Source organism: Salminus brasiliensis, chromosome 20, assembly GCF_030463535.1.
Source record: "Salminus brasiliensis chromosome 20, fSalBra1.hap2, whole genome shotgun sequence".
NCBI lineage: Eukaryota > Metazoa > Chordata > Actinopteri > Characiformes > Bryconidae > Salminus > Salminus brasiliensis.
In genome coordinates this window covers 21,855,722-21,883,676 of record NC_132897.1, presented here as the reverse complement: position 1 = coordinate 21,883,676, position 27,955 = coordinate 21,855,722, and the positions used below count along the sequence as shown (strand labels likewise).

The 27,955-nt window shown below is 43.3% G+C and overlaps 4 protein-coding genes across 7 annotated transcripts in view; 2 read left to right on the top strand and 2 right to left on the bottom strand.

Annotated features, from left to right (window-relative positions):
• Positions 1 to 433, bottom strand: part of adgrv1 (adhesion G protein-coupled receptor V1) — a 187,865-nt gene extending 187,432 nt beyond the window's left edge. For all 3 annotated transcript variants that reach the window (XM_072664705.1, XM_072664706.1, XM_072664707.1), the window contains exon 1: positions 120 to 433. The gene's annotated coding sequence lies outside the window, so the exon portion shown is untranslated. The remainder of the gene's footprint in view (positions 1 to 119) is intronic.
• Positions 434 to 4,565: 4,132 nt separating this feature from the next.
• Positions 4,566 to 10,439, top strand: lysmd3 (LysM, putative peptidoglycan-binding, domain containing 3). 2 transcript variants are annotated; one of them, XM_072664601.1, is made up of 3 exons: positions 4,566 to 4,650; positions 7,154 to 7,424; positions 8,048 to 10,439. In XM_072664601.1, exons 2-3 carry the CDS (start codon positions 7,161 to 7,163, stop codon positions 8,711 to 8,713), a joined length of 930 nt encoding a protein of 309 aa, XP_072520702.1. In that variant the 5' UTR covers positions 4,566 to 4,650; positions 7,154 to 7,160; the 3' UTR covers positions 8,714 to 10,439. The 2 variants fall into 2 exon arrangements, with proteins under 2 accessions (XP_072520702.1, XP_072520703.1); XM_072664602.1 differs by having other exon boundaries at positions 4,575 to 4,650; positions 7,151 to 7,424.
• On the bottom strand, positions 10,021 to 14,694 carry polr3g (polymerase (RNA) III (DNA directed) polypeptide G). The gene is made up of 7 exons (XM_072664604.1): positions 13,730 to 14,694; positions 12,647 to 12,776; positions 12,348 to 12,416; positions 12,193 to 12,252; positions 12,031 to 12,098; positions 11,332 to 11,454; positions 10,021 to 10,325 (listed from the first exon to the last, which is right to left on the bottom strand). The coding sequence occupies exons 1-7, from the start codon at positions 13,838 to 13,840 to the stop codon at positions 10,239 to 10,241; spliced, it is 648 nt and encodes a 215-aa protein (XP_072520705.1). The 5' UTR covers positions 13,841 to 14,694; the 3' UTR covers positions 10,021 to 10,238.
• On the top strand, positions 14,117 to 22,046 carry mblac2 (metallo-beta-lactamase domain containing 2). Its single transcript, XM_072664603.1, has 2 exons — positions 14,117 to 14,700; positions 16,896 to 22,046. The coding sequence occupies exons 1-2, from the start codon at positions 14,259 to 14,261 to the stop codon at positions 17,276 to 17,278; spliced, it is 825 nt and encodes a 274-aa protein (XP_072520704.1). The 5' UTR covers positions 14,117 to 14,258; the 3' UTR covers positions 17,279 to 22,046.
• Positions 22,047 to 27,955: the final 5,909 nt, after the last annotated feature.

Sequence of the window (27,955 nt, the reverse complement as noted above, 5' to 3'; positions counted from 1 at the left end):
GCACTGCTCTTCCTCAGCCACCTGTTCACCTCTCCTCCTTCTCCTCCTCTTCCTCCTCCTCCTCCTCCTCCTCCTCCTTCAGGCTGGATCAGAAAGAACGGCTCTCGGGCAGCACTCACCTAAAGCCCTCGCTCTGACCACCCCGGGGAAACTGCACACACGATCCGGCCGGACTCAGGCGACCATGGACGGCTTCAGTGAACCCGTCACAGCGGAGCGGATGGACGGACGGACGGACGGTCAGTGCATGTTCTCCCAGCGCTGACCACCAGTGAAGTTTCTCGCCGTCCAGAAAGCAAACAAGCGCAAGTCTCTCCTACTCTGCAGTGTTTCCAGCTCTCCTTTCCGCGAACTGCAGCCGCGCGGCCATGCTGACCCTATAGCCGTTAGCACTTATCCTCACCGGACTAGCGGACTTGGTAACAGCGCCTTGTCTGGGCAGAGACAGAGACGTGCTAATCTCATTACACCACCACCACCACCACCACCCCCCCTTAGCCCAACTACCGCCACAAAACCCCCGCCCCCTCCAGCACGCACTGACAGCGCACAGCTCCACCCAGCGACATGTCGTCCTCACCAAGCCAAACGCACAACCTGTGGCTCGTGAAGATGTGAGGGATCGTCTCCAATGTACAATATATAAAGTATAACCTATATATATATATATATATAGCTGTGCACTCTGTAATGTAGTCTATAATGTATATTATAGATGGAACAATGTTTAATGTGCATTCTACAACGTGCTGCATATAATGTACAACTTAATATGCAGTGATTCATGTGCATTCTATAACGTGCAGTATACAATATACAGTCTATAATGTGCAATGCATGATAATAGTCTGCATTATGTGTCTGTTACGTATGATTTAAAATGCACAACGCAAAATCTGTACTGTAAGATTCATAATGTATATTCTATAATCCACAAGGCCTGAATCATAATTCATAAGTGTAAATGATAGCTTATTCACTTTCAAATATGTGGTCGGTATGCTTTCCTTTTCAATGAGATCTGGCAATATCCGGCTGCGCGAATGTGAGCCTTCAGTCTCAAACAAACCATTGACAGCAACAGATCATGAACATGATGACCTGTGCCAGTTATGCCCCCTGCTGGGACACTAAATCAATTGCAATAATTCACAAACAACTTCCACTTCATTTTTTACTCGTTAAAGCACAAAGAGGGGGAATGAGAATTGTTTTGTTGAGTCATTTTTTTTTACCGTGCGTAAAAGCGCACCTGACGCGTAAAAGCGCACCACACGCGTAAAAGCGCACCTGACGCGTAGAAGGGCACCACACGCGTAAAAGCGCACTACACGCGTAAAAGCGCACCTAACGCGTAAAAGCGCACCTGACGCGTAAAAGCGCACCACACGCGTAAAAGCACACCACACGCGTAAAAGCGCACCTGACGCGTAAAAGCGCACCACACGCGTAAAAGCGCACCTGACGCGTAAAAGCGCACCACACGCGTAAAAGCACACCACACGCGTAAAAGCGCACCTGACGCGTAAAAGCGCACCACACGCGTAAAAGCGCACCTGACGCGTAAAAGCGCACCACACGCGTAAAAGCGCACCACACGCGTAAAAGCGCACCTGACGCGTAAAAGCGCACCACACGCGTAAAAGCGCACCTGACGCGTAAAAGCGCACCACACGCGTAAAAGCGCACCTGACGCGTAAAAGCGCACCACACGCGTAAAAGCGCACCTGACGCGTAAAAATGCGCCTAGACGAGTGAAAAATATGCGCCGTACATTAAGGCCCCAGAGAGCACTCAGACTAAACTCACAACAGCTCTAGAGAAGCGTTAGGACAATGAGAGCACTGTACATTGGTGATAAGACATTTTTGGTGCGAGGTTTGGGTATACCTACTAGTTTTTTGTTTTATATATATATATATATATATAAATCTTAAATCTACACAAGACAATGTATATTGAGTATATATAGAGTATATTGCAGTCACTGTAAGACAACATAACTAGGATTTCATATAATTTATTCAAAGCCAAAATGTACTCTGTGGTGGTGTGCTCTCTGCTGTATGATGTGCCAGGTGGTGTGCTGGTTACTTTGTGATGTACCAGGTGATGTGCCAGTTATTTAAAGGTGTGCCGTTTGGTGTGCTGGCTACTTTAAGTAGTGCTAGTTGGTGTTTTGGAGGTTTAAGATGTGCCTGGTGGTGAACTCTCTAGTTAAGGATGTGCCAGACGGTGTGCTGGTTACTTTGACACAAGCCGGTTGCTTTAACATGTGCCGTTGTGCAAGCTGCATTAGGATTTGCTGGTTGGTGTGCCCGTTGGTGAACTCGCTGCTTTACGTCTGGCTGGTTAATGACGTACTGGCTTCTTAAGAATTTGCCGATTGGCGTGCTGACAGCTGTAAGATGTGCCAGTTGGCGTGCCGACTGCTGTAAGATGTGGCGCTTGGAGTGCCGACTGCTGTAAGGTGTTCTGGTTGGCGTACCGACTACTGTAAGGTGTGCTGGTTGGCGCGCTGAATGCTGTGCCAACTGCTGTTAGATGTGACGGTTGGCGTGCAGACTGCTCTAAAATGTGCTGGCTGGTGTGCCGAATGCTCTAAAATGTGCTGGCTGGTGTGCCGATTGCTGTAAGATGTACCGGTTGGCGTGCAGACTGCTGTAAGATGACCTGATTGGCATTCCAACTGCTGTAAAATATGCCGGTTGGTGTGCCGACTACTATGCCAACTGCTGTAAGGTGTGCTGGTAGGCATGCCGACTGCTGTGCCAACTGCTGTAAGATGTGCCGGTTGGTGTGCCGACTGCTATAAGATGTGGCGATTGGCGTGCAGATTGCTGTAAGGTGTGCCGGTTGGCATGCTGAATGCTGTAAGGTGTGCTGGTTTGCGTGTCGACTGCTGTGCCAACTGTTGTAAGATGTGATGTGACGTATGGAGTGCCGATTGCTATAAAATTTACCAGTTGACGTGCAGACTGCTGTAAGATGTGCCAGTTGACGTGCCAACTGCTGTAAGATGTGCCGGTTGGCATGCTGACTGCTTTGTCGACTGCTGTAAGGTGTGCCGGTTGGTGTGCCGACTGCTGTAGGATGTGCAAGTAGCGTGCCGACTACTGTAAGATGTGCTGGTAGCATGCCGACTGCTGTGCCGACTGCTGTAAGATGTGCCAGTTGGTGTGCCAACAGCTGTAAGGTGTGCCGGTTGGTGTGCCATCTACGGTAAGATGTGCCGGAAGCGCGCCGACTGCTCTAAGATGTGCCGGCTGGCGTGCCGACTGCTCTAAGATGAGCCGGCTAGCGTGCCGACTGCTCTAAGATGAGCTGGCTGGCAGGCCGGCCGCTGTAAGATGTGTCGACTGCTATGCCAGTTGGTGTGCCGACTGCTGCACAATGTGCCGGTAGCGTGCCGACTGTTCTAAGATGTGCCGGTTGGCGTGCCGAATGCTGTGCTGACTGCTTTAAGGTGTGACTGTTAGCGTGCCGGCCACTGCAATATGTGCCGATAGTGTGCCGACTGCTGTGCCAGTTGGTGTGCCGACTGCGCACAATGTGCCGGCTGGCGTGCCGCCTGCTGTGCCGACTACTGTAAGATGTGCCGGTAGTGTGCCGACTGCTATAAGATGTGCCGGTAGTGTGCCGACTGCTATAAGATGTGCCAGCTGGCGTGCCGCCTGCTGTGCCGACCACTGTAAGATGTGCCGGTCGGTGTGCCGACTACTGTGCCGACTACTATAAGATGTGCCGGTTGGCGCGCAGACTGCTGTAAGATGTGCCGCTTTCTTTAGAATTTGCAGATTGGTGTGCTGGCTGCTTAAGGATGTGCTGATGAAAGATCTAATTCAGAATATTTCGGTTAAAGGCACGCCAGCTGGAGCGAGAGCCGTTTTAAGACCTGTTGGCTAAAGTGCTACCCAACATCCGGCAGCCAGGAGTGCTTGCCATCCCCATCTCAGTATGTCTTTTGTGATTATCACTATTTCACCATGATCAACACTACATAGCACTGTCAAGAAAAACACTCTTCAGAATGCTAACGTCTGAACTTTCAGGAAACGTCAGCGTTAACTGATTTACGACATTTCTGTTGATCCATCCATCGATATCATCCATCACCAACAACATCATTGGCCACAATGTAGACAAGACCCATTGCCAGAATCAAATCACGTCAGAAAGTGGAGAGGTTTTGGCGGTCCCGTCACCATATAAACCTCAGACGACTCATTTAGCTTTATTTGCCATTGTTTTGCTATTAACCCTGTTCACACCAGCATCGTTGCTAACTGCTACATTTCTCTACAAATTCGTGGGAATCCAGAGGAACTCCTCTAAGCAGGGTTTCACTTGGTACCTAATTGTGAATTTTTGTTACTGTATTTATATATTTTATATATTTATTTTATATGTATTTTTAATATATTTATTTAAGGTCATTTTACGCTCAAATCGAGTCGTCATGTCTCCAAAGTCACCCCTCTTCCTACCTCTGACACCTCGCTTCCCCCTGGTGTCCCCCAAATGCCCCCCTACGTCATTACGTTCGGGCAGTGTTGACGTGGCGGAGCTGATCTCGGTACAGTAGGAGAGACAGGGAAGACAAGAATGGCTTAGCTAAAACACACCGGCGGATTCAGCTCGGGTTATCAGGTAACGGCGCGTTTCTCACCGCTGATATCGCCTCATTATTTGCTCCGGAGTTCGGTGTAATACTATGCAGACCCCCCCCCCTGCCTGTTCTCTGATTGACTGTCTAATTTGGACGACAGTAGCTAGCTAGCTAAATACGCTATCTAGCTAACCCGCACCAGACTTACACTAGCTAGCTAGTTAGCTTAGCTTTAGCTTAGCTGCGGAGTTGTCGATAACATCACGGAAGCTGCCATCAGCTAATGTATCCAGATCACGGATATTAGCTAGCTATAGCTATAAATATTATCGACTATAATGTCATGGTTTTATTTAGTTGAGGTTACTTGGCTGTCTAGTTTAGACGCACGCCGTTGTTTTGGGTCTGCACTAGTTAGCTAGCTAGTAGCTAGATAGCCAGCCAGCCAGCTAGCTAGATAGCTATAGCAACCGGGCAAGTTACTTGACTTCAGCAAGACTAACGTTAGATAGCTAACAAGTATTTGTTAAAGTTGCTTGTGGGGTGTTAATTGCGTTTAGCTAGGTTTTATATGCCAGGGTGACATTATATCTCTTATAAACATAGCTAGCTACGTTTATGAGCCAGCTTGGCCGATATGATCTAACCGACTATTCAGCTAGCTAGCTAGCTAACGATGTTAGCCAGCCAGCTAATCTTACTGACATTTCATTTAGCTACAGGTTGATCGTAGGTGGGACTCTATTGTATGTCCAGCCGATTTTACCTATAGGTGCTAAATGCCACCAGTGATACAAGAAGTACCTCAGATGTGAATTAGCATCAAACTAATTGGGAGCCAGTTGTGTACTTTTGTTCCTGTATTTCTCTCTCTATTTTATTTTCTCAGGTATCTTACTCTTACCTTTTACGCTTTAACCGAGTTGTCATTTCTCCAGAGTCACAAAAATGCCACCAGTGATACAAGAAGTAATCTGAGTTTTACCATTAAAACTCAAAGATCTCTTTAATGCAGTTGTCATTACTTAAAATGACATTAGCTACAGTAAAAGTTTTCATTTCAGATCAGTTATGGAATATTGACTAGTAATTGGAGTGGGCAAAATAACACTTTTATAGTATTGTGTTATACATAGTATGCTTTCATCAGCATATCGAGCATATCGTTTAATAGGATGAAGTTCAGCCCGTTGAGTAGTTATTAAGAATCTGCTGCTATTGATGCAGGTTGTCTGTGATCACAAGACATGACCACCATGTTCATAATTTGTGTTGGACACAGGTGGAATTTGGCCTCCGCCTTTAACCCATCCATGCAGTGAACACACACTAGTGTCTAAACACACACTGTGACAGTGAGCACACGTGCCAGGAGAGCAGAAAGGGTCCAATAGTGGCAGCTTTCCAAGACCGGGTGTCAAACCTTCAACCCTGTCGTCAATAGCCCGGTGCTTTAACCGCTGAGCCACCAGTGCCCTGTATATTTATCTTGTGTATTGACTTTAAATATTATGATATTTTTCTCTGTAAAGGACTACTCATGTTACCACCGATTTACATGGGATCTTATTCTTTGTTATCTAGCTATAATAACTTGTCGTTTCTACCAGTAGAAGTCCAGTTAAAGAAATCTGCAATTATTTTTTGATAGAATTCGATATTTAATTTCAGATCAAATATGAAATGTTTCCTAGAAATAATCAGATCTACAGAATGAGGAAATAGGTGTGTTATAATAGACATACATGGACTCTCACTTTTATCTATAACTACCTTACCGGTTCAAATTGTAATTCCAGATATCAACATTGTAACTCTGACTAGTAAAACTATATCTGTAAATTAACTCTTATTTCTACTGGCAGTAATATTATTTTGATATTTAAGTCTAGAGCTGTCAAATAAAAAAAAAATACATTAAGGGTATGTCATCCTGGCAGTCTAACAAGTCAGAATGGCTGTAGGGATCTGTAGATCTGATATTATTACAGGTAATAATTTCATAGTCAACACTTGCAATAAGAATTTCTATTGGTAAAAATGGCATTAGAGAGATCCTGAATTTATGCATCAGAGTTATGGCTTGTATCTCTGGTGGCATTTTCGACTGAAATGGCATGCCATAAATATTGCCACTTGAATTTTTGAGCTAAGTTTAAACTCATTTAATTGTTTAATAATGTTAGAGCTTGGCTTAAATTCCCCTGTCATTTACAGCAGACACTGGTCAGAGCCATTTTGTCTCTTGTCATATTGTCTCTTTAGGTAGACCAACACATGTGATGAGGTTAATAGATCATGGACTCTCTATTAATCAACATCTTTATCTTAACAGACATTTGAATGGCTGAATATACTAAGGAGTAGTGCCACTAACTACTGTTCACCTCATAAAAGTTAAAGGTGGATGTTGGTTTCAGTTTATTTGGATCTAAGGAGCTGTGTATTTGAACGAACAGTACATGTTGGAAATCTGTATCTGTTGATAAGGCCTATTTTATTGTATACGTACTGTATTGATATGTTTTCTGTTTTTGCAAGTAGGAAGAAAATGACTGGAAGGAACCAATATAATGGCTTCCAGTCTGCTACAGTGGTGCAGCCTGCAATGGGAGGTCACTCTTATATATTTGGGAACAATTCGGAGACCGAGTGCTCAGAAGAGGATGGCGAGAGCTATGAGCTTCGTTCCAGAGGCAGGGAGAGGCTTCGCCGGAGTGCCTCGCGGGAGCGAATGGATGACATTGTCTATGTAATGAGGGACATTAAGGAGGGGGACACCCTGATTAGCATTTCTCTTCAGTATTTCTGCTCTGTAAGTCAACAGTACATGTCTTTTATTTATTTCTCTGTTGATTGCTCTTTTTTTGTGTTCATCGTAAGAGTGTAAAGCACAAATCATATTGATCTGATTCAGTTTTTAAGGAGCATCTGAAAAGTGTGTTATAGCACCCATTTTATATATTACTTAATTTGAATGTTGAACACTAAGAAAGTACAATATTTTGTACACATTATGTATCCACACGCTAATCTACATTTCTGAGGAGGATGCTTTTCGGCCCTCTCTTGCTTCTTGAAGAACAAAGGAAAGTCGGTTGTGTTCATTGATTCTCGTTTTTTGTTTTTAAGTAAAGCTCCTGTATTAAATAAGGACCGTATTTGATCCAGTCTGTTGACTGTATTGTGTTGAATAGAGATGCTCATAGTACACAATACAGCGTGATAGCTGCACTTTGTTGTTGCACTCATAGTTTATAGACTTTTGCAGTTTAACAGATTTACACAGTGCTCGTATAAATATATTAATTGTTCACTAATATACTAATTGTTTAATTAACCCTGTGCTACACTACATATTAATTATAGCTTGTAAGTGCCAGCAAGCTAATTAACGCAGCCTGTTATTAACGCTGTTTCTTTTTGGGTGTGTCTTAGGTAGCTGACCTAAAGCGGGCCAACAATCTCCTGACAGAGCAGGACTTCTTTGCCCTGAGATCCATAAAGATCCCCGTAAGGCGGTTCAGCTCGTTTACTGAAACTCACAACCCGGCTCCCCATAAAAGCGGCTCACCCAGCAGCGTTCGCAGAGTCTTGGAGATCCCGCTGCCCGGAGCTTTCACGGACTCCTCCCCCTCCTCTTCTTCCTCCACTGACAGCGTTGAGTGTTTCCTGCAGGAGAAGGACAAGGACATCGAACTTCTGGTCAAGTCCTCCAGTCCTTCCAGGAGCAGCCTCAGCGAGGTGGTTTCCTCTTTCAGCCCTCAGCAGCCGTTACTGGGGGAGCCAGACAGGAGGCCGGCCCAGAGGAAGGACCCCTACTACGGGGCAGACTGGGGCATGAGGTGGTGGACTGCAGTGGCAATCATGCTCGTCGTAGGCATCGTCACGCCTGTGTTCTACCTTTTATACTACGAGGTGCTGATGAAGTCAGACGTTAGCCATCACACTACTGCAGATTCTATCAAGCCCCAGCCTATACATCCAGCCACCGGTGCTCCCTCTGTTGTGCCGCCGGCCCAGCCTGTTCCTCACCAGGAATCTCATATGCATCGAGACGTTAAACATGAGGGACCAAATCTGGGGCAGGGACAGAAAACATAGACATGGGGACTTGGATCCAGTTCATATGGACCAACATGTTACTTTGGTGGCATTGAATCGTTTTTTTGAACTTGTAATCAAAACCACTTTAAGTGATGAGTATTGTACGTTTTTAAAAGGATGAGTTCGATCATTGTTGAACCAGACCTCTGTATAAGAAGTGCACATTTGGTAAGTAGTTTCTAGAGAAGATAATATATTAAAACAAAGCAGAACATTCCTGTTTTGAAACACATGGGCATTTTTTAGAAGCAGTGCAAAGTCAAGCTTGTTCCAAAGGCACTGTTTTCTGACAATCTTCAGGAGGAGACCTGTATTTAAAGTGAAAAGAGAGTGCACAGTGTACTGTGTACTGAGATTAGTCTGTTATGGTGCATTGATTAATATGAGATGGCATGATGCAGCTATTCAGATCTTTTCTGATGTAAATATTAAAATCTTAAGCATGAACAGATGAGCTTCAGACAAGCATCTAAAAGCAGACCATCATGCTCACACTACTCAAACACTCGATTACCCCCACAGGGAATCGCACAGAGTGAGCGTGTGCTGTCTCAGGCTAGATTTGTGGCAGGATTGGAATCGGATTCACTCAGCCATCTCAATTAATTGGTAGTATTCATACAGTGCTCAACTTAATACACATTCCAAGTGAGTGGAGACAGCTGTCAGTGCTGATTAAGAGATTACGTAAATTCATTTACTTGAACGTTGCTATGGAGAGCTGCACATAGCTCTTATATCGAGGCATTCCTAGACATTCATCTGGATCTGTAATGACAGTTTATGGTGTCTGGTTCAAAACTCTTGAACTCATCCTTTAATATGAGGGATGATTACAGACTCGGTGACACTAGTTTCAACCTATCATGCCATAGCTGGACTGAAAGCAAACGGTGCCATTTATTTGTGAGCTTGGTACTGCTTTGGTGTGAAGTTTGAACTAGCTAGAACTGGTTCAGCTACTATAGGCGATGGTCCTTATTGCAAATTTTGCACAGTTTTTTCTTCCCCACGTGAGCGGATGTATAGCTGCGTAATTCTTACAGGTTTGCTTTAACGGTAAACAGAAACAATCTATTCAAAACATAACTTGGGAGACGGTTGAGGTCTCTTGTCAGGGATACATGCGTATACACACTAATTTATTCACGAAGATGGGCGTAGTTACGGAAACAGAAATCAGTATTGATGCTAATGTTGCTATTTTTCTTCTTTGTTTTTAACATTGCTCGTCTGCCAACTGCAATTTTGAAGTCCTTACAGAACTCATGCCAGGACACCGTGAACTGTTTCTTAAATATTCCAGTGGAAATTCACCTTGTAATATTTTCTTAAATGAGGAATTCAAGCAGTATGTGCCTTCGGCCTGTAGACCGTAGTTGCAGTTTGAAAATAAATGAACTATATTTTAGTACCTGACATCTCCAAACCCTGTTTGTACTTTAATATTTCAGTGCACTTAGCAAAGAACATAAATATCAAGGAAAAATTAACAAAAATGAACAAAAAATTATGAAGGTCATCAGTATGTGGCTTCATCCATATTATCATCACTTCCAGCTCCGTAATCATCACCGTCTTCGAAGTAGCTTGCTATGTAGTCGTTCTCCTGGAAAAACAATGCAAAGATTTCCCAGGTTTCCCAAATCATACAGTCATACTCTTGTATTTACTCATCTAAGCTTAGAGGGACCTTTTGGAGCTTTCCTATACAAACTAAAATAAACAGTGAAGCACTTTTGTAAGTTGCTCTGAATTAGAGTGTCTGTTAAAAGCCTCGAATGTGATTGATTGATGCCGGCCAGTAAGTAATCAATTAATTCTCAAAATATATTCACATTAAATGTAACATTTACGTTTTAGGGCAGTAGGTCGGACAGTTTTCTCAGTGTCCGAATCCTTTCAAAGTGGAAGTGAAACGTTATTTTATTATATATACAATGCACTTATGAAATTATACTTCTCATTGTAGCTGAACGTGGAGCAAAAGTCCGACCAAAAGACAGTGGAACGACATTGAGCCTATAAGGTTTGCTCATATAGCTAAGCAAGTGATAGTAATTCCCCAAGTTGTTATATTTCTAAGCTGTCAAAGATTATTCCATTAACAGCACAGTGCTTGTACTGATTCAGAATAGGCCCCCGAGTGGTCCAGCGGACTACGATGCAGCTTCCCATCAGCAATCGGAGCCCAACAGGGCACAATTGGCCTTGCTCTATCGCCCTCTCTACCCACATTACTTCAGTGTGATGCTGGGTGTCTGCTTGCCGGTGCATCATTTACACCTCTGCCTCGTTGGTTTCAATGCCTTACTGCCTAAGCTGTCTCATAAATTGGTACCTTAGAAGGCAGCGTTGGAATGAGAATCACGTTTGAGACGCAATTGGAACGCAGCAATAAGTCATGATGTTGCCAGGATACAGTCAGCGGATGGCGTAACTAAGAGCAGGGTACCTATCTCCGAGCACGTTGGTTTCCCGATGCCGCTGCGTTGACGGCAGTTCGAAAAAAGGCAGGGGCTGGTTGGCCATGTGCCCAGTCAGGCATCCATGCAGCCTTTTAGTGGCTACCTTTCCTAAAAGCCAGCCTTTACCAGTCATTACTGAGCTTTTACCTCCTCAAGCTCTTCTTCATCATACTCCTCTCCTTCAACTTCCTCTTCCTCCTCATCAGCCTTCTTCTTGTCCTTCTCCTCTTTCTCCTCATCTGATTTATCATCCCCTTTCTTCTCAAGTTCCTTTTAAAACCAGACCAAATGCAGAGAGGACAAACAGATTCATTATAAAAGAATTAAATCAACAGACGAGATTTTATAATCAACACAGCTGCAGGCTCATTTAGCTCAAAGTTCAATACGCACAGAGTTCATTATTTCGTATTTGGGCGTACAGATACAGGCGGATCGGAGCAGTGCCGCTGGAAATCGTGGGGGCAGTGTAGCCAATGGTTCAAACGAAACCCAGCCTCTGGTAGACGGACACGGTCATATGTACGTTACTGCCTACATGTCCTCCTCTGCCTCGTTTCTTTTGTATTATGGCAGCTTGCTACCTATGCTGACTCGGCACTTCCCTGCCGATTTGACACACAGTCATTATCATGACCTCCTCCACCTTCGCCATCTTTGTCCTTATCAGAAACTTGACTCTGAACTGCCCTCTAGTGGATGAATAGCTCAACATCCATGCCAGTGTAAAGGATGCATAGTAGTATGTGGGCTGTGGTGCCTGCATCGTTCCAAATGGGCGTATTCAGTTTCACAGGGAGTATAAATGAACCATAAATAAATAAATAAATAAATAAATACACTTACATCCAGTTTAGAGAGCAGGACCTTCTTATCATTGCTTGAGACCTTTGGGACCTTGGATTTCTTAGAATCTGTATTAAAAAATAATAATAAAAGTAGTAAAGCTTATTTGGAAATGACATGCAGGCCGTAATTCCCAATGCAAACGTTGAGAAGTACATTTACCAGTTTTCCCTGTTCGTTTTTTCTTCTGGGGCATGAGTTCCTTTGGAAGACGGTTCCAATCTGAAAAAAAAACAAAACAAAAAAAAAAACAGATTTAGACTAAATGAGGTTTTACGAAATGAGTCATACACTTTGCTTAAAGCTGGAGATGCTACCTGGTGTCCATTCCTCCTCCTCAAGTTTACTGTATTCCCTGCTGTACTTTTCTTTGTACTTTTCAACGTCTGCAAACAAATTCCAAACACAATGACCAACATCTCTCATGGCTTCCTGACGTAAACAGAAGAGAACTGAGAGAGATCAGACAGAGAGATAAACGCCACCCTCGGAAGGGTGGGATTCCACGCCTTTCGGCCTGCTGCTGTATGGTTAGCCAAGCAATCTTAAGTGCTGCAGCTGAAAGCTGTCATACATTACGGCTTGCTGTGATTAAATCTGAGAGAGCATAGCTCACCGTTCTTGCCGGAGGGGGGCTTTATGTTGAAAGGCAGGCCTTTCATTTTACCTCTGATCTCTTGTTTCAAAGCCAGCATGTAGTCCTCTGCCTCGTCGGCCTTTAGAGGCACGGGTTTAAACTCGATTTGCTGTCGAAGAGATACAAAGTTAGGTACTGTGATACATCATCTACGTGGCCAGGCCACACAGAAATAGGAGACTGGGCAGGGGTATGCAACACCGCTCCTGGAGAGCCAATGGCCAGCACAGTTTGGAGGATTTTCCTGCTCAGTGTCACCGGATTCGACTCGTGTCAACGGGTTGGTTTAAAGGGGAACTGAAATATGCTGAAATATGCCCAACTACATGTAAAATGATGTTATTTATGGTGGTTTGGTTATTTATAGCATTTGGGCAGTGGTGGCTTAGTGATTAACGCTCTAGGCTATTGAAATAGTGGGTTGTGGGTTCGATACCCACACAGCTCGGCAAGCTGCCACTGTGGGGCCCTTGAGCAAGGCCCTTCACCCTCTCTGTTCCCCGTAGCCCACCGCTCTGGACATGTGTACTCATAGCCACTGTATGCTCACTAGTGTGTGTGTGTTCACTGCACAGATGGGTTAAAATTTCAACACAAATGGTGACTAGGGGTGTCTTGTCTTGTCAGTAGCGGTGATTAGAACCACAGGTCTGAGGAGTTGAATGCCTCTGAAGGCTGTTTCACAGACATTTGTTACACAAATATATATAACTGGTAATTGATCAATAATAATTGTTATTTACCACTGTTTTACTATTATCACCACTACATATACAATCCTGAAAATATGTCTACATTAACTGGTAGCAATCTGAGCTGGTAAATTTCTTTAAAAATGGACCATTTAAGATGAAACCTTTGAACCTTGACCTCAACCACCAAATCATGCAGAACTTTAGGAACTATCCTTGACTCATCTGTGAATGATTTCCACTTTAATGAATGTGTCTGAGCTGAGAAATCACCAAACTGAGAGTTTAGCACCCAGCTTAACCCTTCAGCATCCAAACTAATGAACAAGACAGGCTAGAAGGACAGCAAAGGAGACAACAGAGGACTCACAGGGAACATAGGCTGTGGCCCTCGCTGGGTCTCAGGCATGGAGCCTCTGTTGATCCCCAGTGCCTCTATGTTGAAGGTAAACGCTGCTACTCCCCTGCCTTTCCCTGCCATGATGGCTCACTCACTCTCCTGGAGAGGACTGCAACACTCTATGGCCCTTTTGTTTGGCAGTAGATACTGAGCAAAACGTCCTCAAAACGTTTGCAATAGTGTAGGATCACGTTCTTGAGAAGCTTAACGAGACTCTTGTATTCAAAATCCCTCAAGTTGCACGTCGGTGGGTTTTTATAGCAGAGCGCAAGAGCTGGGCGGAGCTTGATTTGGGTTCCGCCAATCGCCTTTCAGTGCGGGGCTACGTCACGCCGACACGTCTTCCAATCAGCGCTGCCTGAAGAAAGGGGCGTTAGCCGTCGCCCTGTTTGCAAATGTCTGCAGTGCTCAGCAGCGGCAGGATCGGTGCTGGAATATCGCGTGTTTTCGGCTATTTTATCTATTTTCTCGTCGTTAACGACAGAGTGTATGTCCCGCGATGTCTGCGATGGACTGGTACGCCCACAAAACGCTTGACAACGGCGTGTTTTGGATCCAGGAGCGCTTTTACGAGTCGGGGAACAGGGCTAACATCTGGCTCATCCGTGGATCTCACCAGGACGTGGTGATAGACGCCGGCCTGGGCTTACGGAGCCTCCCCGACTACATCAGCTCCAAAGGCCTGCTGGGGGAAGACGCCAAGCGGAAGAAACCCTTGCTGGCCATCGGCACACACGTCCACTTCGATCACGCGGGTGGGCTGCACCAGTTTCAACAAGTGGGCGTGCACGAGGCCGAGGTCGATGCCCTGGCCAATGGAGACAACTTCGAGACGGTGACATGGCTGTCAGACCGGGAGATCGTGGAGAACCCGTCACCCGGCTGGACGGCCAGGCAGTACAGGGTGAAGGCCGTTCAGCCAACCCACATATTACAGGAAGGTGTGTAACGTCAGTGTCACGCAGTGGAGCTGGACTGCAGGCCAGCTCAGTGGTCAGCAACCCTCCTGCTGGAGATCTGCATTCCTGTAGGTTTCCAACACCCCTGATTCAGCTAATCCTGGATCCCTGAAGGCAGAAATGGAAGATGGATGTGGTGGAGTAGATTAAGGTTGGAGCTGCAGGTCTGCAGGAGCAGGGTTAGTGACCACTGCAGTGGCCATTTGTATCATGTGCTCAGAATATCAGAAGATTATCAGGATCGGGTTGAGATCTGTCTCTATTTTTCAACCCTGGAAGTGCCTTCAACTTCAGTGTTCTCTCAGCTCTCAAAAATATCAGCTGTCACTCATCTGCTCAGTAAGAAGATCAAAATGAGGTTAAATATGTGTTAGAGTAGAAAACACTCAAATGTGCAGTGCAGGTTAATTTCATGAGCAGCTCTGGGAAACTGAGGCAGCTGTACTATGGTAGGCCACATGGAACGCAGCATGACTTCATTCTGACCCGCCTTGAAAGATCTGGAGAAGAATCAAACACAATCAGATTACCGGTGTCTTAAAAGCAGCATGCCTGTGGTCAGAGAACCAAGCCTATGGCCTAATATGATTTCTTATCTGTATACTGAATTGTTTTGAGGTAGTGGGCTACACGATTATACCACAGGAGGGGCAGCAAGTCAATGTAGCTCCCAGTGCAAGAATAATAATTCTGTTCTTGCTGTAATGCTCAGAAAATGTTTTGTTTTTAGCAGGATTTGTAACATTCTTATCATAGAGTATCAGAACCCAAGAAACAAGTAATGAATGCAAACTGAAATATTATGTCACCATGACATTCAGAAAATATTATGGTATGGAACTGTATCAGTACTATTAGGGCTGCACGATATTAGGGGGGGGGGGGGGGTTTGACATTACGATATTCGGTTGTTCTGCGATTGATATTGTGATATTAAAAAAATACAGGAATTTATCAGACACTGAAAATGAGGACAGTGGGGAATTTTCCTTGATGCCGATGCTGAAACGATATATTGTGCAGCCTTAAATACCATCCAACATTATTACCGCCCTTTAGTATACCCCTAAATACCACCCAGCATTTTTCCTGCCCATTATTCCAGACCTAAATACCACTCAGCATTACTCCCACCCCTTAGTCCACCCCTAAATACCACCCAGCATTATTCCTGCCCTTTAGTCCACCCCTAAATACCACTCAGCATTTTTCCTGCCCATTATTCCCACCCTAAATACCACCCAGCATTATTCCTGCCCTTTAGTCCACCCCTAAATACCACTCAGCATTTTTCCTGCCCATTATTCCCACCCTAAATACCACCCAGCATTTTTCCTGCCCATTAATCCTCCCCATTATTCCCGCCCTAAATACCACCCAGCATTAATCCTGCCCATTATTCCCGCCCTAAATACCACCCAGCATTAATCCTGCCTATTATTCCCACCCTAAATACCACCCAGCATTATTCCCGCCCTTTAGTCCACCCCTAAATACCACTCAGCATTTTTCCTGCCCATTATTCCCACCCAGCATTAATCCTGCCCCTTAGTCCACCCCTAAATACTGAAATAGAAAATTATTATTATAAAATGTTGGCTAATATAAAACTGGGACCAAATCCACATGGATTGGGCAAGTGGTGGCTCTGTTGTGAGTGTTGGGTTGTGGTTACAGGGTTATGGGTTTGATACCCGTCCGCTAAGCCACTGTTTGGCTCCTAGCTATAGCATGGTTGACATTGCCCTCTGAACTAGATTGTCTAGACTATTCCTATGCAAACAATGAATTTGGGTACACTGTAGGTAAGTGTAACAACAATTAAGGAACAGCAGCTTTTTCAAATCTTTCTTATGCTGATGGTTTTAAAGAAGTAATATGTCCTATATATAAAAAACTAAGTTCGGTCTAACCCAGAATGTTTGTCACCCTCCTCATTGTCATCCTTTGAAACTCGATTTTGTCACAAATTCAGTTGTTCATATTCAAAATTCATTTAATTTTTCCGTGCAACTCCACACTGCATCTCCCATCTCCCAAGGACAAACCACCAGATTCCCTCTTCCCTCCCCTAATAACTTGTGCACAGGTCAATGCAGCTTGTGCTGTGTCAGTGCTGCAATGCAGTCTTAATATCCAGTTGCTACACTCCACTCTTGTTGGTATTCCGTTCTCAGGTAATGTCATCAACCTCGGGGACCGGCAGCTCACAGTGCTTCACATGCCCGGCCACTCCAGAGGCAGCATCTGCCTCCACGACAAGGACAACAAGATGCTCTTCAGCGGCGACGTGGTCTACGACGGCTCGATGATCGACTGGCTGCCCTACAGTGCCATTGGCGACTACGTCCGCAGCTGTGAGAGGCTGGTGGAGATGGTGGACAAAGAGGAAGTGGAGCTGGTCATGCCCGGCCACTATAACACCTTTGGGGCCAAAAGGCTCCACCGCCTGGCTTCTAACTACATTTCCAGTGCCGGAGCCTGCCATAAGGTCTCTACCTGTGCAATGAAATCCATTGCCAGTCTGGCACTGCGTTTTTCCAACTCCTGCGTCTGTTAGGAGTCCTTTAGGACTTTATGCACCAGTATACAACTGAGAAATAAAGGTGCCAAACAGGGTTCTTTGGTTCATCAGCCTTGAAGAACCAATGTAGGGTTTCCTTTTTTGGCACCCTTATTTTTTTAAAGAGTGTATGCAGAACAAAACATGACAGCTCACCTCAATACTGAGCAAACCACTGAGCAATACAGTTTAGGGTATTCTGAGCCCTTTCACAAGCGAGAAGATGGTAATATGAAGAATATGAAGAATGTTTTGCTTTTGCTGTGTACTCAACTGATTCGGATTAAAAATAAAAAGATTGTTAGGGCCCGACTGAATGCAAATCAACCCCATTTGAAGAAGCTAAAAATCTGATCTTAAAAAATCTCACCATAGATGCTTTGTGGATTCTTACCTTGCCGTCAGCTTTAATTCCCCCACCTTAACTTCAACCTAATCCTAACCCTGGTTCTAACCCACCTGAGTCATTTGAGAGTTGAGAGCTCTTGAGAGTTTATATGATCAAATATTAAAAACAGACTCTGCGCTTTACCCTATGATATAATTGTCAATTCCAGCCAATACATCAGCCATCCAACCTGTATAATTTTTATATATTAATTTCTGGACAACTACGTTCAGAAGAAATTAATGTAAATGCGTGCAAATAGCATTTACTGGCATATCCCATACACGCCATCACTAAATGAAGCCTCTAAATAATTGAAATCAAGCTTTCTTCATTGAAATACACCTCATCCACCTCATCTACAAAGCAAGGTTGTGGTAGTTCTATGCTCTAGGCATGCCTAGTTTCACTAGAATTGGTTCACTCTAGATCACTATAGATGACCCAGCAGTAAAATGCTCCACATAGGCCAGCGCTCTGCTATGTAGCTTCACAACTTGATGGAACAGCGGCCCAAAACACTGCTGAGGAGTAGAAATTTAAGCAGCATTATGCGAGAATTGGTATTTCTTGCTCCTGGCCTCGCCCTACAGTCGGAGGGTCTAACTGACGCTAAGGGACACGCTCTACACAGCATTTATATATATATATATATATATATATATATATATATATCTTTATATATATATATATATATAAAATATATAAAAAATATAATATTACAGTATTTCACATAAAAATGACTTGTTTGGCGCGTTTTGCAGTTACCGCAAGTGTTGCCCTGCCCGTTTCTCTGAAGTTACATAGTGCAGTTTGCACCAGATCAAAGATCAGAGTAGCAAAGACACAGAAGCTACTCGTCCTGTTTGAAGTCAGTGGTGCATCGCGACTATTTTGGCACTGTTATTTTAAGGCAAAAATGTTACATAACGTTGCTTTAACTGAAAATGGTACCAAAATGCCACAGCATCTCAAAAGTAGAAGCTAATATGATGGCCGGCCGATTTATACCCAGACATATGAAGTTATATTTGAAGCTTCTTTTGTCTTTTTAATTTTAATCCATATGGTGTGAGGACACAGCAGTTCTACGTTGACAACCTATACAACACCCTATATAAAAACACGTCAGTGCTACAGTATTGTGCTCAGTATGAATAACAGGGAGTATGTTAAGGCAGTTGTTGAACATAGAACCAGAATGATTATCATCCATTTGAAAGTGCTTACATAATGTATGGGTTAAAGTGTGCAGTGAGGTGTGAGGAAGTGAGGAAGTTAGTTGTAGTTGTAGTGGTTGTAGTTAGCATTAGTAGCTTGTATGTACCAAAATGAATGTATTTCTGTGTTTGCTCTAACTGAAAGAGTATGTCAGGCCGGCTAAAGAAAATGATATTTAAGGAAAGTGATAGTTCACCAAGATTGCTGATAAATAATGGCTTAGAAGGTTAAAGGCAAGATAGCAGCAGTTAGCCTAATGCTAATGTCGCTAACATTGAATGACCACTAGAGCTACTAGCCAACAATTAGCATTACGAAAATTACAGTGCTTGGGTCAGTAGAGCCAGGAACAAATGAACAAGTACAGCGTGACAATCTGGGAGCTACCTTTTCACTTGTCCTTCTTTCCGAAGGCCTGACAACGTTCATAAATGTACAGGAATAGCAAAACAACTACCTGAAATATGAGACTGGGCGAAGTTTTATGATCAAAAGGTTAGTAGCTTAGGCCGCGAGTGATCCAGCAGAATAAGGCGTTGTCACTATAACCAGAGGGTCGCTGGTTCGAATCCCGGTCATGCTGCTAGCCATCGGCAGCCGGAGCCCAGAGAGAGCACAATTGGCCTTGCTCTCTCCAGGGTGGGTAGATGGCGTTCTCTCCTCCCATCACTCCAGTGTGGTATTGGCCGACACTGCCATCTGCTGGCACGTTGCTTGCCTGGTAATTTTGCATTGGCGGCAGTTCGAAAAAGGGGTGTTGGCCGGCTGCACACATGTCGAAGGGCTGTGTGTTGGTCTTCACCCTTGCTGTACTTGAGCTTGGGAGCTTTTGTTTATTTAGCGTGCCAAAGCTAACTTAGCATGCGCCCCTTATGGAGCACAGACACGATCAGTAAACTCAGTGTCTGACTCGTGGTCTGCACTGAAAAGCATGGATATTCTCAGCATTTACTCTTCCATTTCCAGCATTCTTGCCTGTATTCACAAGTGTGATTATTGAGTCGATGGTAAATTTGACTATTAAGCTGCTATTACGTTTTTTTCTATAGGTTCCATTAAGCTAATATACATTCCTGTCCAAAGGTTTGTAGACACCTGCTCACCCAGTGTTCCTTCTAAAATGAAAGGCATTAATATGGAATTTGCCCCCTTCTGCTGCAGTAACAGCCTCTACTCTTCCAGGTGTTGGAACAGGCTGTAAGGATTTGATTGCACTCCACCACGAGAGCATTAGTGATAGCGATTACTCAGGTACTGATGCTGGATGATTAGGTCTGGATGACAAATGCCTAAAGGGATCACTGCAGAGAACACAGTTCCACTGCTCCATAGTCTACACGCTTGGTATTGGGCGTCCTAAGCTCAAGTGATCATCTGCTGCAGAGGGTCCTGTTAAAGTGACAGTGCAGGGGTGTCTGCACTAAGGATGCACCGATCGGATATCGGTCCCGAACAAATCTGGTTTATCCTGGTATCGGATAATTAGTCTGATCCAAAGGCCCGATCCATTAACGGAACCCGATTATCATACCACCTGTATTTTAGGCTTTATAACCCAGGATCAGAGTAACCTATATCATAGGTTATCATATAGGTTATCACGGAGTATCATAAACACATCAGTATCAATGAGTAATGCTTGTCTTCCATATAAGGAGAACCGAGAAGGGAGGAGCTGCTAGCTCCTTTTTAGTCTCACTTTAGTCTCTGTTTAATGACCAGTAAACAGAAATGGGGTTAATTTAATCATGTAATCAATCGTGTTCATTTGCTGTAGTTTGTTTCAAGTTAGTAAAGTAACGATTACGTCAATCCTGATGCCTCAAGTCTCTACCAGATGGTCAGGTATATGGTTTATTCATTCAACAATGGTATCGGATTGGTATCGATATCTGTATCGGAAAAGAAAAAGATGCATCGGTGCATCCTTAATCTGGACACTTTTGGACATATCTTGTGTGTGAGATTTTATTTATTTATTTATTTAATGAATTAATTCATCTTCCACCACTATGTGCTGAAAGGCATATAAACTGCACAGTTTTTTTTTCTAAACATTTAAGCACAAACATATAAGCCTGCCTAGTTTTCTTGACATTCCAAAGTAATAGCATTTATCATGCACATATAATGTAGAATTCTATCGCAACCTTAAGGTAAACACGAATGCATTGCATTCAAAGCAGTTACTGAACTGTTAATAGGTATACAGTGGCATGCAAAAGTTTGGGCAATGTCTGTCAATTGAGTAGAAGATGAACTTCTGTCCAAAAGGCACAAAAAAAACATTTTAAGCAATAAGGGACAAGATCACATACCTTAATTAGCGTGTAAAGGCTATGGCTTGTTCACAATCATCGGCAAATCAAACCCTCCGTTTGACTGCAAAAGACTTGTGAGAAGATTTAGCAGACTCTGGAGAGGTGTGCGCTATTCTACTGTGCAGCAGCGCCTAAAAAAACCCTTGAAAACCTAGAAAACCTTGCCTGTGCCCTCACCACAAAATTTAGTTTAACAGGACTAGAAGCCTCTTGCAAAGATGAATGGGTGGAAAAAAGAATTGAAAGGGGGTGTTACTAAGTACAGACAATTGCAGGGTGCCCAGGTGTTCGCTTTGGGCCAGTGTCCTTTGATTTGATATTTGATAAAATAAGCTTGCTTAAAATATTAAAGAACAGATACTGTGTCCAGGGACGCACCCACTTTTTCATGCTGTTGTATGCCGGGAAATATGCCTTACCATGCTGAGCTGGAAAGTTATGCATTTCTGTTGCATTCTGACTCCCTTATGCTGCCTTGTGTTTTATTTTAAAGACATTCTAACATTTGTGAAACACATATTAATGATGGACACATCTCAAAAAGAGCAACAAGAACAGGTGTAACTGCTAAACGGAACTGAAAGACGTACGCGTGTAACATTAATGTGTAATGTAAATGGAGATGACCGTCCTACTGAAGCTTGTGTATTGGGACCTTGTTTCTGCTCAGGAATCCTATACGAATTCACGACGCTGTGAGCAGAGCCATATCATACCAACAGCGTATTCAGTGCCTCTCCAAGTATAAACCAACTGATACCTCACAATGCTGTCGCTGCAGCTGTTGGAATATGTAGGCACCTTGTTTCACAATATACTGGCTTTCGATTCTCAACTGTGTCTCTCTTTATTCTCTGTTATGATACAGTTTTGTGCTGCACAATCTATAAGCCAATGCTATTCACCACTCACACTTTATCCCATTTTCTTATTTCAAACCAGCAGGTCTCGAATTGCATCTCCACTCACCCTGAAGAAGTAAGACCACCCCTCCCTGTCTTTATCGTGTCCCTCATAACCCAGGTTAGGAAGCTAGGGTCATGATTGACTCTACTGAGACTCTTATCCTTGCTTTTATTACATGTAGGCTTGACTACTGCAATCCAGCTCTCTTTGGGCTTTCTGTCCCACCCTCCTGGTTATGCACTGCTGGAAAATGGTTGGCCCAAAATTTCTCTCTTACTTAATCTTAGTATCTAAAAATACATATACTGATGCCATTTTAGTTTAGACTTATGTATCTGTATGTGCTGTATATGCTTTTATTATAGCATATACAGCACATTATAGCATACAAAAAAATATATTTTTTACAAAACAATATATAAATTAATAAAAAAAAGAAACAAGATAAAATGTAAAAATGTACATTTTATCTTGTTTCTTTTTTTATTAATTTATATATTGTTTTGTAAAAAATATATTTTTTTGTTTTGTGATTTCTTTGGTTTGTGCAGTGTCAATGGGTGCTTTGGAAAAAAAATTATTATTAAAAAACAGATTCTTTTTTGTATTAATATATATATAATATAATTTTTATTTTTATTATTATTCATTTTGTTATTTTTATTATTGTTATTATTATTTGTGTTGCTGTTGTTATTGTTATTATTATTTTCTATTTTTGTTTCTACTTTTCTATTTGTTTCAGTTGATCACTAGCCGGAGTGAACTGCATATGATCTGGTTTAGGATGCACAATTATATTGGAGCATCCAAATCTGTAGATAATTACTACAAAAAATAAATAAATAAATAAAATAAATTAATGTCATTGTCAAGCAGAGTTTAGATATAGAATACAAACTAATATTTGATGGTGTGTTTATTGTACAGTAGAAGGTTCAGTCAGTGCTGGAATTCTGCGCTAAAATATCCCCATTTTATTCAGGAATGGATCAGGGTCTTCGAAGGCCCCTGGGCACCATTGTCGTGGGGGTCTTGTCTCATCAAATACCACAAATGACCAAATTTATTAAAGAAATGTAACAAAGAAGCAGGATTATTAATGTAATGTAATCTCATTACATTTAAAATATAATCTATAATAATATAAAATAGTAATATGTGTGCCTGTGTGTGTAAAATGATCTGTGGGGGGCTAAGGGGCTTTCCGTTTGCATTACATTAGCAGTAGGTGACGGGAAAGTATTTACTTTTCCTCTAATCCATGTGAATGTCGCACCATTTTCTACATTTATAAAAGATGATTGACTGGCGTGACCATATGTGTGAAAAAGTTGATGTTTTGGCATCAGCCCAGAATTCCCACAATGGTGCATGTCAGTAATTGAAGTTCTCTCCTGTTGTTTTGCTTTAATAATTAATTTCATTTATATTCTGTATTAACAAATTGGTGTCAAATCTGACCTTTTCTGGAGTTTTTAGGGGGAAATGTCTCACAAATGTCTCACAAAAAAAAAAAAAATCTTCCATAAAAACAAGACAAAAAGCAAATCAGCAAATAGAACAGAATCTGTGTTTTCAATTTTCCAGCTTGTCTTAATTAAAAAAAAAAAAGTAAAAAAAGCGCATTTTACTGAAAGCTCTATGTAACTTCCTGGCATTGATGATGAAAGTTAAATCACTGAAGTGTCTCCAGTGCTGGGCTGTGTTGTACTGTCCCATTACCACCACTAGAGGAGGACATTGACTTTAGTATGATTAATTCAAGATCACATTCCAGAGCGAGGGACCATTAAAATAGTATACCATCAGACAAAAGACAGTGTGTTTTGGCCGCGTACCACTCATCTTATAATTCCAGACATTTATAAGTTGGCATGCTTCTCATTTTTAAAAGCCGACATTTTCTTCCATGTCAATAACCGCGAGCACGATTCCCTCCGGCTAATCGTGATTGATTGGGTGTGACATTAATTTCCTTAGAAAACTCCTTAAATATTTTTTGGCAAACTTCAGCTCTGGCAGTGTCATTGAAATCCATACGTTTGGCAGGCGTGCGCAGGCTTTGAGATCGGGAGGTAATGTTTGACACGGCTCTCAGTCAGGAGAGACTGATGGCTGTTGACAGATGACTAATTATATCCAGGGGACTCTTTGTCTGACTTGCCTTGGGAGAGGTAATTACTGTTATTTTTAAAAGGTGATAGGGCTCTTATGAAATGATGATTGGGTTACCGGGGGAAACGGAGGGAAGGAGGAGGAACTCGAGTGAGATTCTGGTCAGCTCATGTGACGGAACGAAGGAAAAGTTGAACAGGCGTACGAATGTGTTCCTGCCGCTTAGCGCCTGATTCAGATCGACACTGCCTAAATATTTGAGGCAATGGCCCCAAATTCATTCATAGTTCGAGTTGATGTAGATACAGTCCGATGCTTATTGGAGGACTTTCCCCTGATTCACGTCTACAGGTTTCTACGCTCTGAGAGCAGTTCTAGGAAAAACCCTTGACTGGTGTAGAACCTTAATAAGGTTATTCATACTTCGCACATCTCAAAAGTGGTTCTTAGAAAAATACATTTGTTAGGAGGTACATAAGGGAGCATTAGGTGGATCTTCCTATACCTTCCATAACCTTGGTCCTCGAGGCCCCTCGGATCTGCAGTGCGTTAGAGCAGGAAACTTGAAAATGTGCAAGGCAGGTGTTCCTCCAGGACCAAGGTTGGGAACCACTGTTCTAAAGAACATCCTGAAGTCAGCTGAAGGGAAAAAAAAGATACATAATATAACCAATGATGAACCCATAATGTGTATTTCTAAAGAACAGAGCCTACTGAGGTCATGCCCGGAAAGGATGTGATGCCACTAAGCTTGCTCGCCATCACTTTCATATAACCTAGCCCTGAAAACAATTGAACTGTGATGTCTCTTTGTGTTAGCTGAAGCGATAGAGAGCTGGTGACTAATGTGCCAGCCTCCCCTCAGCTGTCCTCCTCTCCTGCTGGGTGTTTCTTCCCCCCCTCCCTCTTCAGTAACAAGCCGCCGTGTCCCGCAGGCGGACAGACGGACGTTTGATGCACGCTCGGGCCGCAGGGGAAAACCGTGGTTTGACATTCAGCTGCACCCTGCATTAGCTGCTAATTGACAGGCCGCTCTCTGGCCGCCGGTGAGTGTGGGATGGGGCCGAGCTGAGGGCGGAGGAGGGAAGCGTCAATCATGACGGGATTCTGCGAGCAAGAGGCCTGTGGCGGAGTGGTAATGTGACCTGGCCGGAGCGGCCTCATCGGGTCACCGAGCCGCAGAGTGCAACAATACAATGTTCGGATCTACAACGGCAAGGCTACTCGAGAAACCCATACGCGCCCCCTTAGACAAGACAACCCCTTTAGGCCGGTGATCTTCATGCCTCCTCCTGGAGATCCTCCAAGAGTACCTTCTTGCAGCTTTCGCCTCTGATTACCTGAAAATCTCACCTCCTGCACCTCATCAAGGACTTCTGAAGGCAGTAATTACACTGCTGGTTCTCCGGTCCGGTCATGGTGTCGCACTACTAATTAACAAGGCCTTCCTTACATATACTGGGTGCGTTACAGCACAACATGGACCAGGATTAGGAACCTTGCAATTACACACCTCAATTGGGGTTGATTAGGGTTGGAGCTGAAGACTACTGGAAGGTAAATCTCCAGGAGCAGGGATAGTGATCATTTATGATTTTGCTATGAGATTTTGAAAAGGGCCAAACTCTGAAGCCTAGGCGAGGTCAGGTCTAGTGGGGTGTTTCCGATATACAGTGGTCAGGTCCAAGAAAGAACAACCAGTGAAACACATTGACAGGGTCATGGGCGCCATTGATGGGGTCATTGATGACAGAAGAACTACTGAAGCACAAGTTGCTGAGAAAGTTAATGCTGGCTAAGTCTTGTGTAGTTCTTGCCTAGACAGGTCAGAGGGGTAACTACGTAATATTGGGTAGGTGGTTTTAATGTTATGGTATGTGTGTAAATGTGTGTAAAGGCTAAACAGAGGCAGCCTCTTTTTAAGCTTCAAGTCAAGACAAAATACATTTCTTGGTCAGATTTTAAAGTAAGGGCACACAGAGAGATCTAGAGAGAGCTGCTGCAGGTCTAGTGTTCTCTCTCTCTCTCTCTCTCTCTCTCTCTCTCTCTCTCCCTCTCTTTCTCCATCGGTCTCTGTTTCTCTATCTAGTGTTCGGTCAAATGCGTAATCACTTTACAGATGTTCTCTCACATACAGGTCACCCTGGGATCATCACCAGAGAGAGAGAGAGAGCCTACATGGGTAACTTCTAATAATGACCTTCAGCACTACAAAACGGCCTCTTTCATCTTCTCGCCTTCTCTCATCCTTTTCCTCTCATCATTAATGCCACGTGACAAGCGCTGAGGATTAATTAAACACTGGAGAGAGGAGTCAGGATGGGCTGGGGATGAAATCCCCACAGCCTGTGAAAGCAGGCGTCTAGCCTGGGCGTGCCAGGAGAGCGTGGCCCAGTCGAAGCTCTGCCGGCAAGGGAAGTGAAGTCGGCCAGGAGCGTCTGTGAGTTTTTCCGCATTGGCAGGGATGCCTGCGAACCTAACAATACTTCCAGCCCAGAATAGAACACATGGGTGATTCACCTGGATCTTCTGGATGGTTTTCAACAGATTTAGGCCCATTTATGTGTCCTACGAGAGTTTTATCCTAAATTGGTCTTTGCATTGTTCAAAATAGTAAACCTCCTTTTCACCTCTGTTGGTGTGTGGAAATTAGCAGAGGAGATGGTTTTGGCCAGCCGTGAGCAATTTCCGCTAAATGAGAATGGGGTTTGAGCAATGCTAGTCTTATTGTACCCACCCGATGAATTGAGCTGACAGGCTATGAGTTCCTTGCCAATTATTGGCAGCTTAACAAAATGCGGAATTACATCACGAGGACGTCTTGATTAGCCTTTTCTTTAAGAAAATAACAAAACAAAACAAAAAAAAACAAAATAATTTATCATTGTTGTCTAACAACATTTACGCTACAGTCCCTGCAAAAGTCAATCTCGTATAACTGAGAGCGATGTACTGCTGGCACAAGAATGGAGACTTATTGTGAGCATATAAATCAGACACAAGAGGTTCTGAACGAGGCGAACCGTACTTTCTGCGCCATCACCATCAAAAAGTAATTTCCCTCGACTGGACCCGGGCACAGCTGAACAATGAGACCAGAGGATTAGACGGTCATTCTGTCTGGGAGAAAAGAACAAGTTTAAAAAAAAAAAAATAAATAAAGAATCTATTCCACTGGTTTTTGCTAAAGCTGCCCACAGTTTCATCTCGTGGATTTCTCTGTCATAATTTCCATAAGGGGGGATTTTACTTTCATGATACCATTTCTCTTTTCTCACCCTCAGACATCACGTCACCCTATTTCCTTCTATTTTTCTGGCAAACGGTTGCATTTTTCTTTGCTTTTGGTTTCTAGGTGACTGATTAAATGGGCTTTAACCTTAAAAGGGGTGGTAACCACAGACTAACGCTGGGAGCTGTTAATTAATGCACACAATTAAATGAGAACGATTTCCTCCGGTGTATTCTCCAAAAAAAAAAAAAGAAAAAAGCAATATTTGAGTGTAGCAACAATCGTGCCCAGATATCACCACTTCATCTTCCAAAAGATAAAGGTGGAAAATATGTCCGCCTAAAAATTTGGAAGCTTTTTTTTTATATTATTATTATTATTACACTATAAGTGGTTCTGCTCTTCATTAGCTTCTTTTGTGGTTGTAGTAGTCGTTGAGCTTTTTGATTTCGCTTTATTGGATTTTTATTTTTACCAGCTTTTTTATA

Excerpts from the sequence above, each read along its gene's own strand:
- mblac2 (XM_072664603.1), top strand. The coding sequence starts at position 14,259 with ATGTCTGCGATGGACTGGTACGCCCACAAAACGCTTGACAACGGCGTG. Across the intron at positions 14,701-16,895 it reads AACCCACATATTACAGGAAG|GTAATGTCATCAACCTCGGG; the intron begins GTGTGTAACGTC and ends TTCCGTTCTCAG.
- polr3g (XM_072664604.1), bottom strand. The coding sequence starts at position 13,840 with ATGGCAGGGAAAGGCAGGGGAGTAGCAGCGTTTACCTTCAACATAGAG. Across the intron at positions 12,417-12,646 it reads GCCCCCCTCCGGCAAGAACG|ACGTTGAAAAGTACAAAGAA; the intron begins GTGAGCTATGCT and ends ATTTGTTTGCAG. Across the intron at positions 12,099-12,192 it reads AAAACGAACAGGGAAAACTG|ATTCTAAGAAATCCAAGGTC; the intron begins GTAAATGTACTT and ends TTTTTAATACAG.
- lysmd3 (XM_072664601.1), top strand. The coding sequence starts at position 7,161 with ATGACTGGAAGGAACCAATATAATGGCTTCCAGTCTGCTACAGTGGTG. Across the intron at positions 7,425-8,047 it reads CTCTTCAGTATTTCTGCTCT|GTAGCTGACCTAAAGCGGGC; the intron begins GTAAGTCAACAG and ends GGTGTGTCTTAG.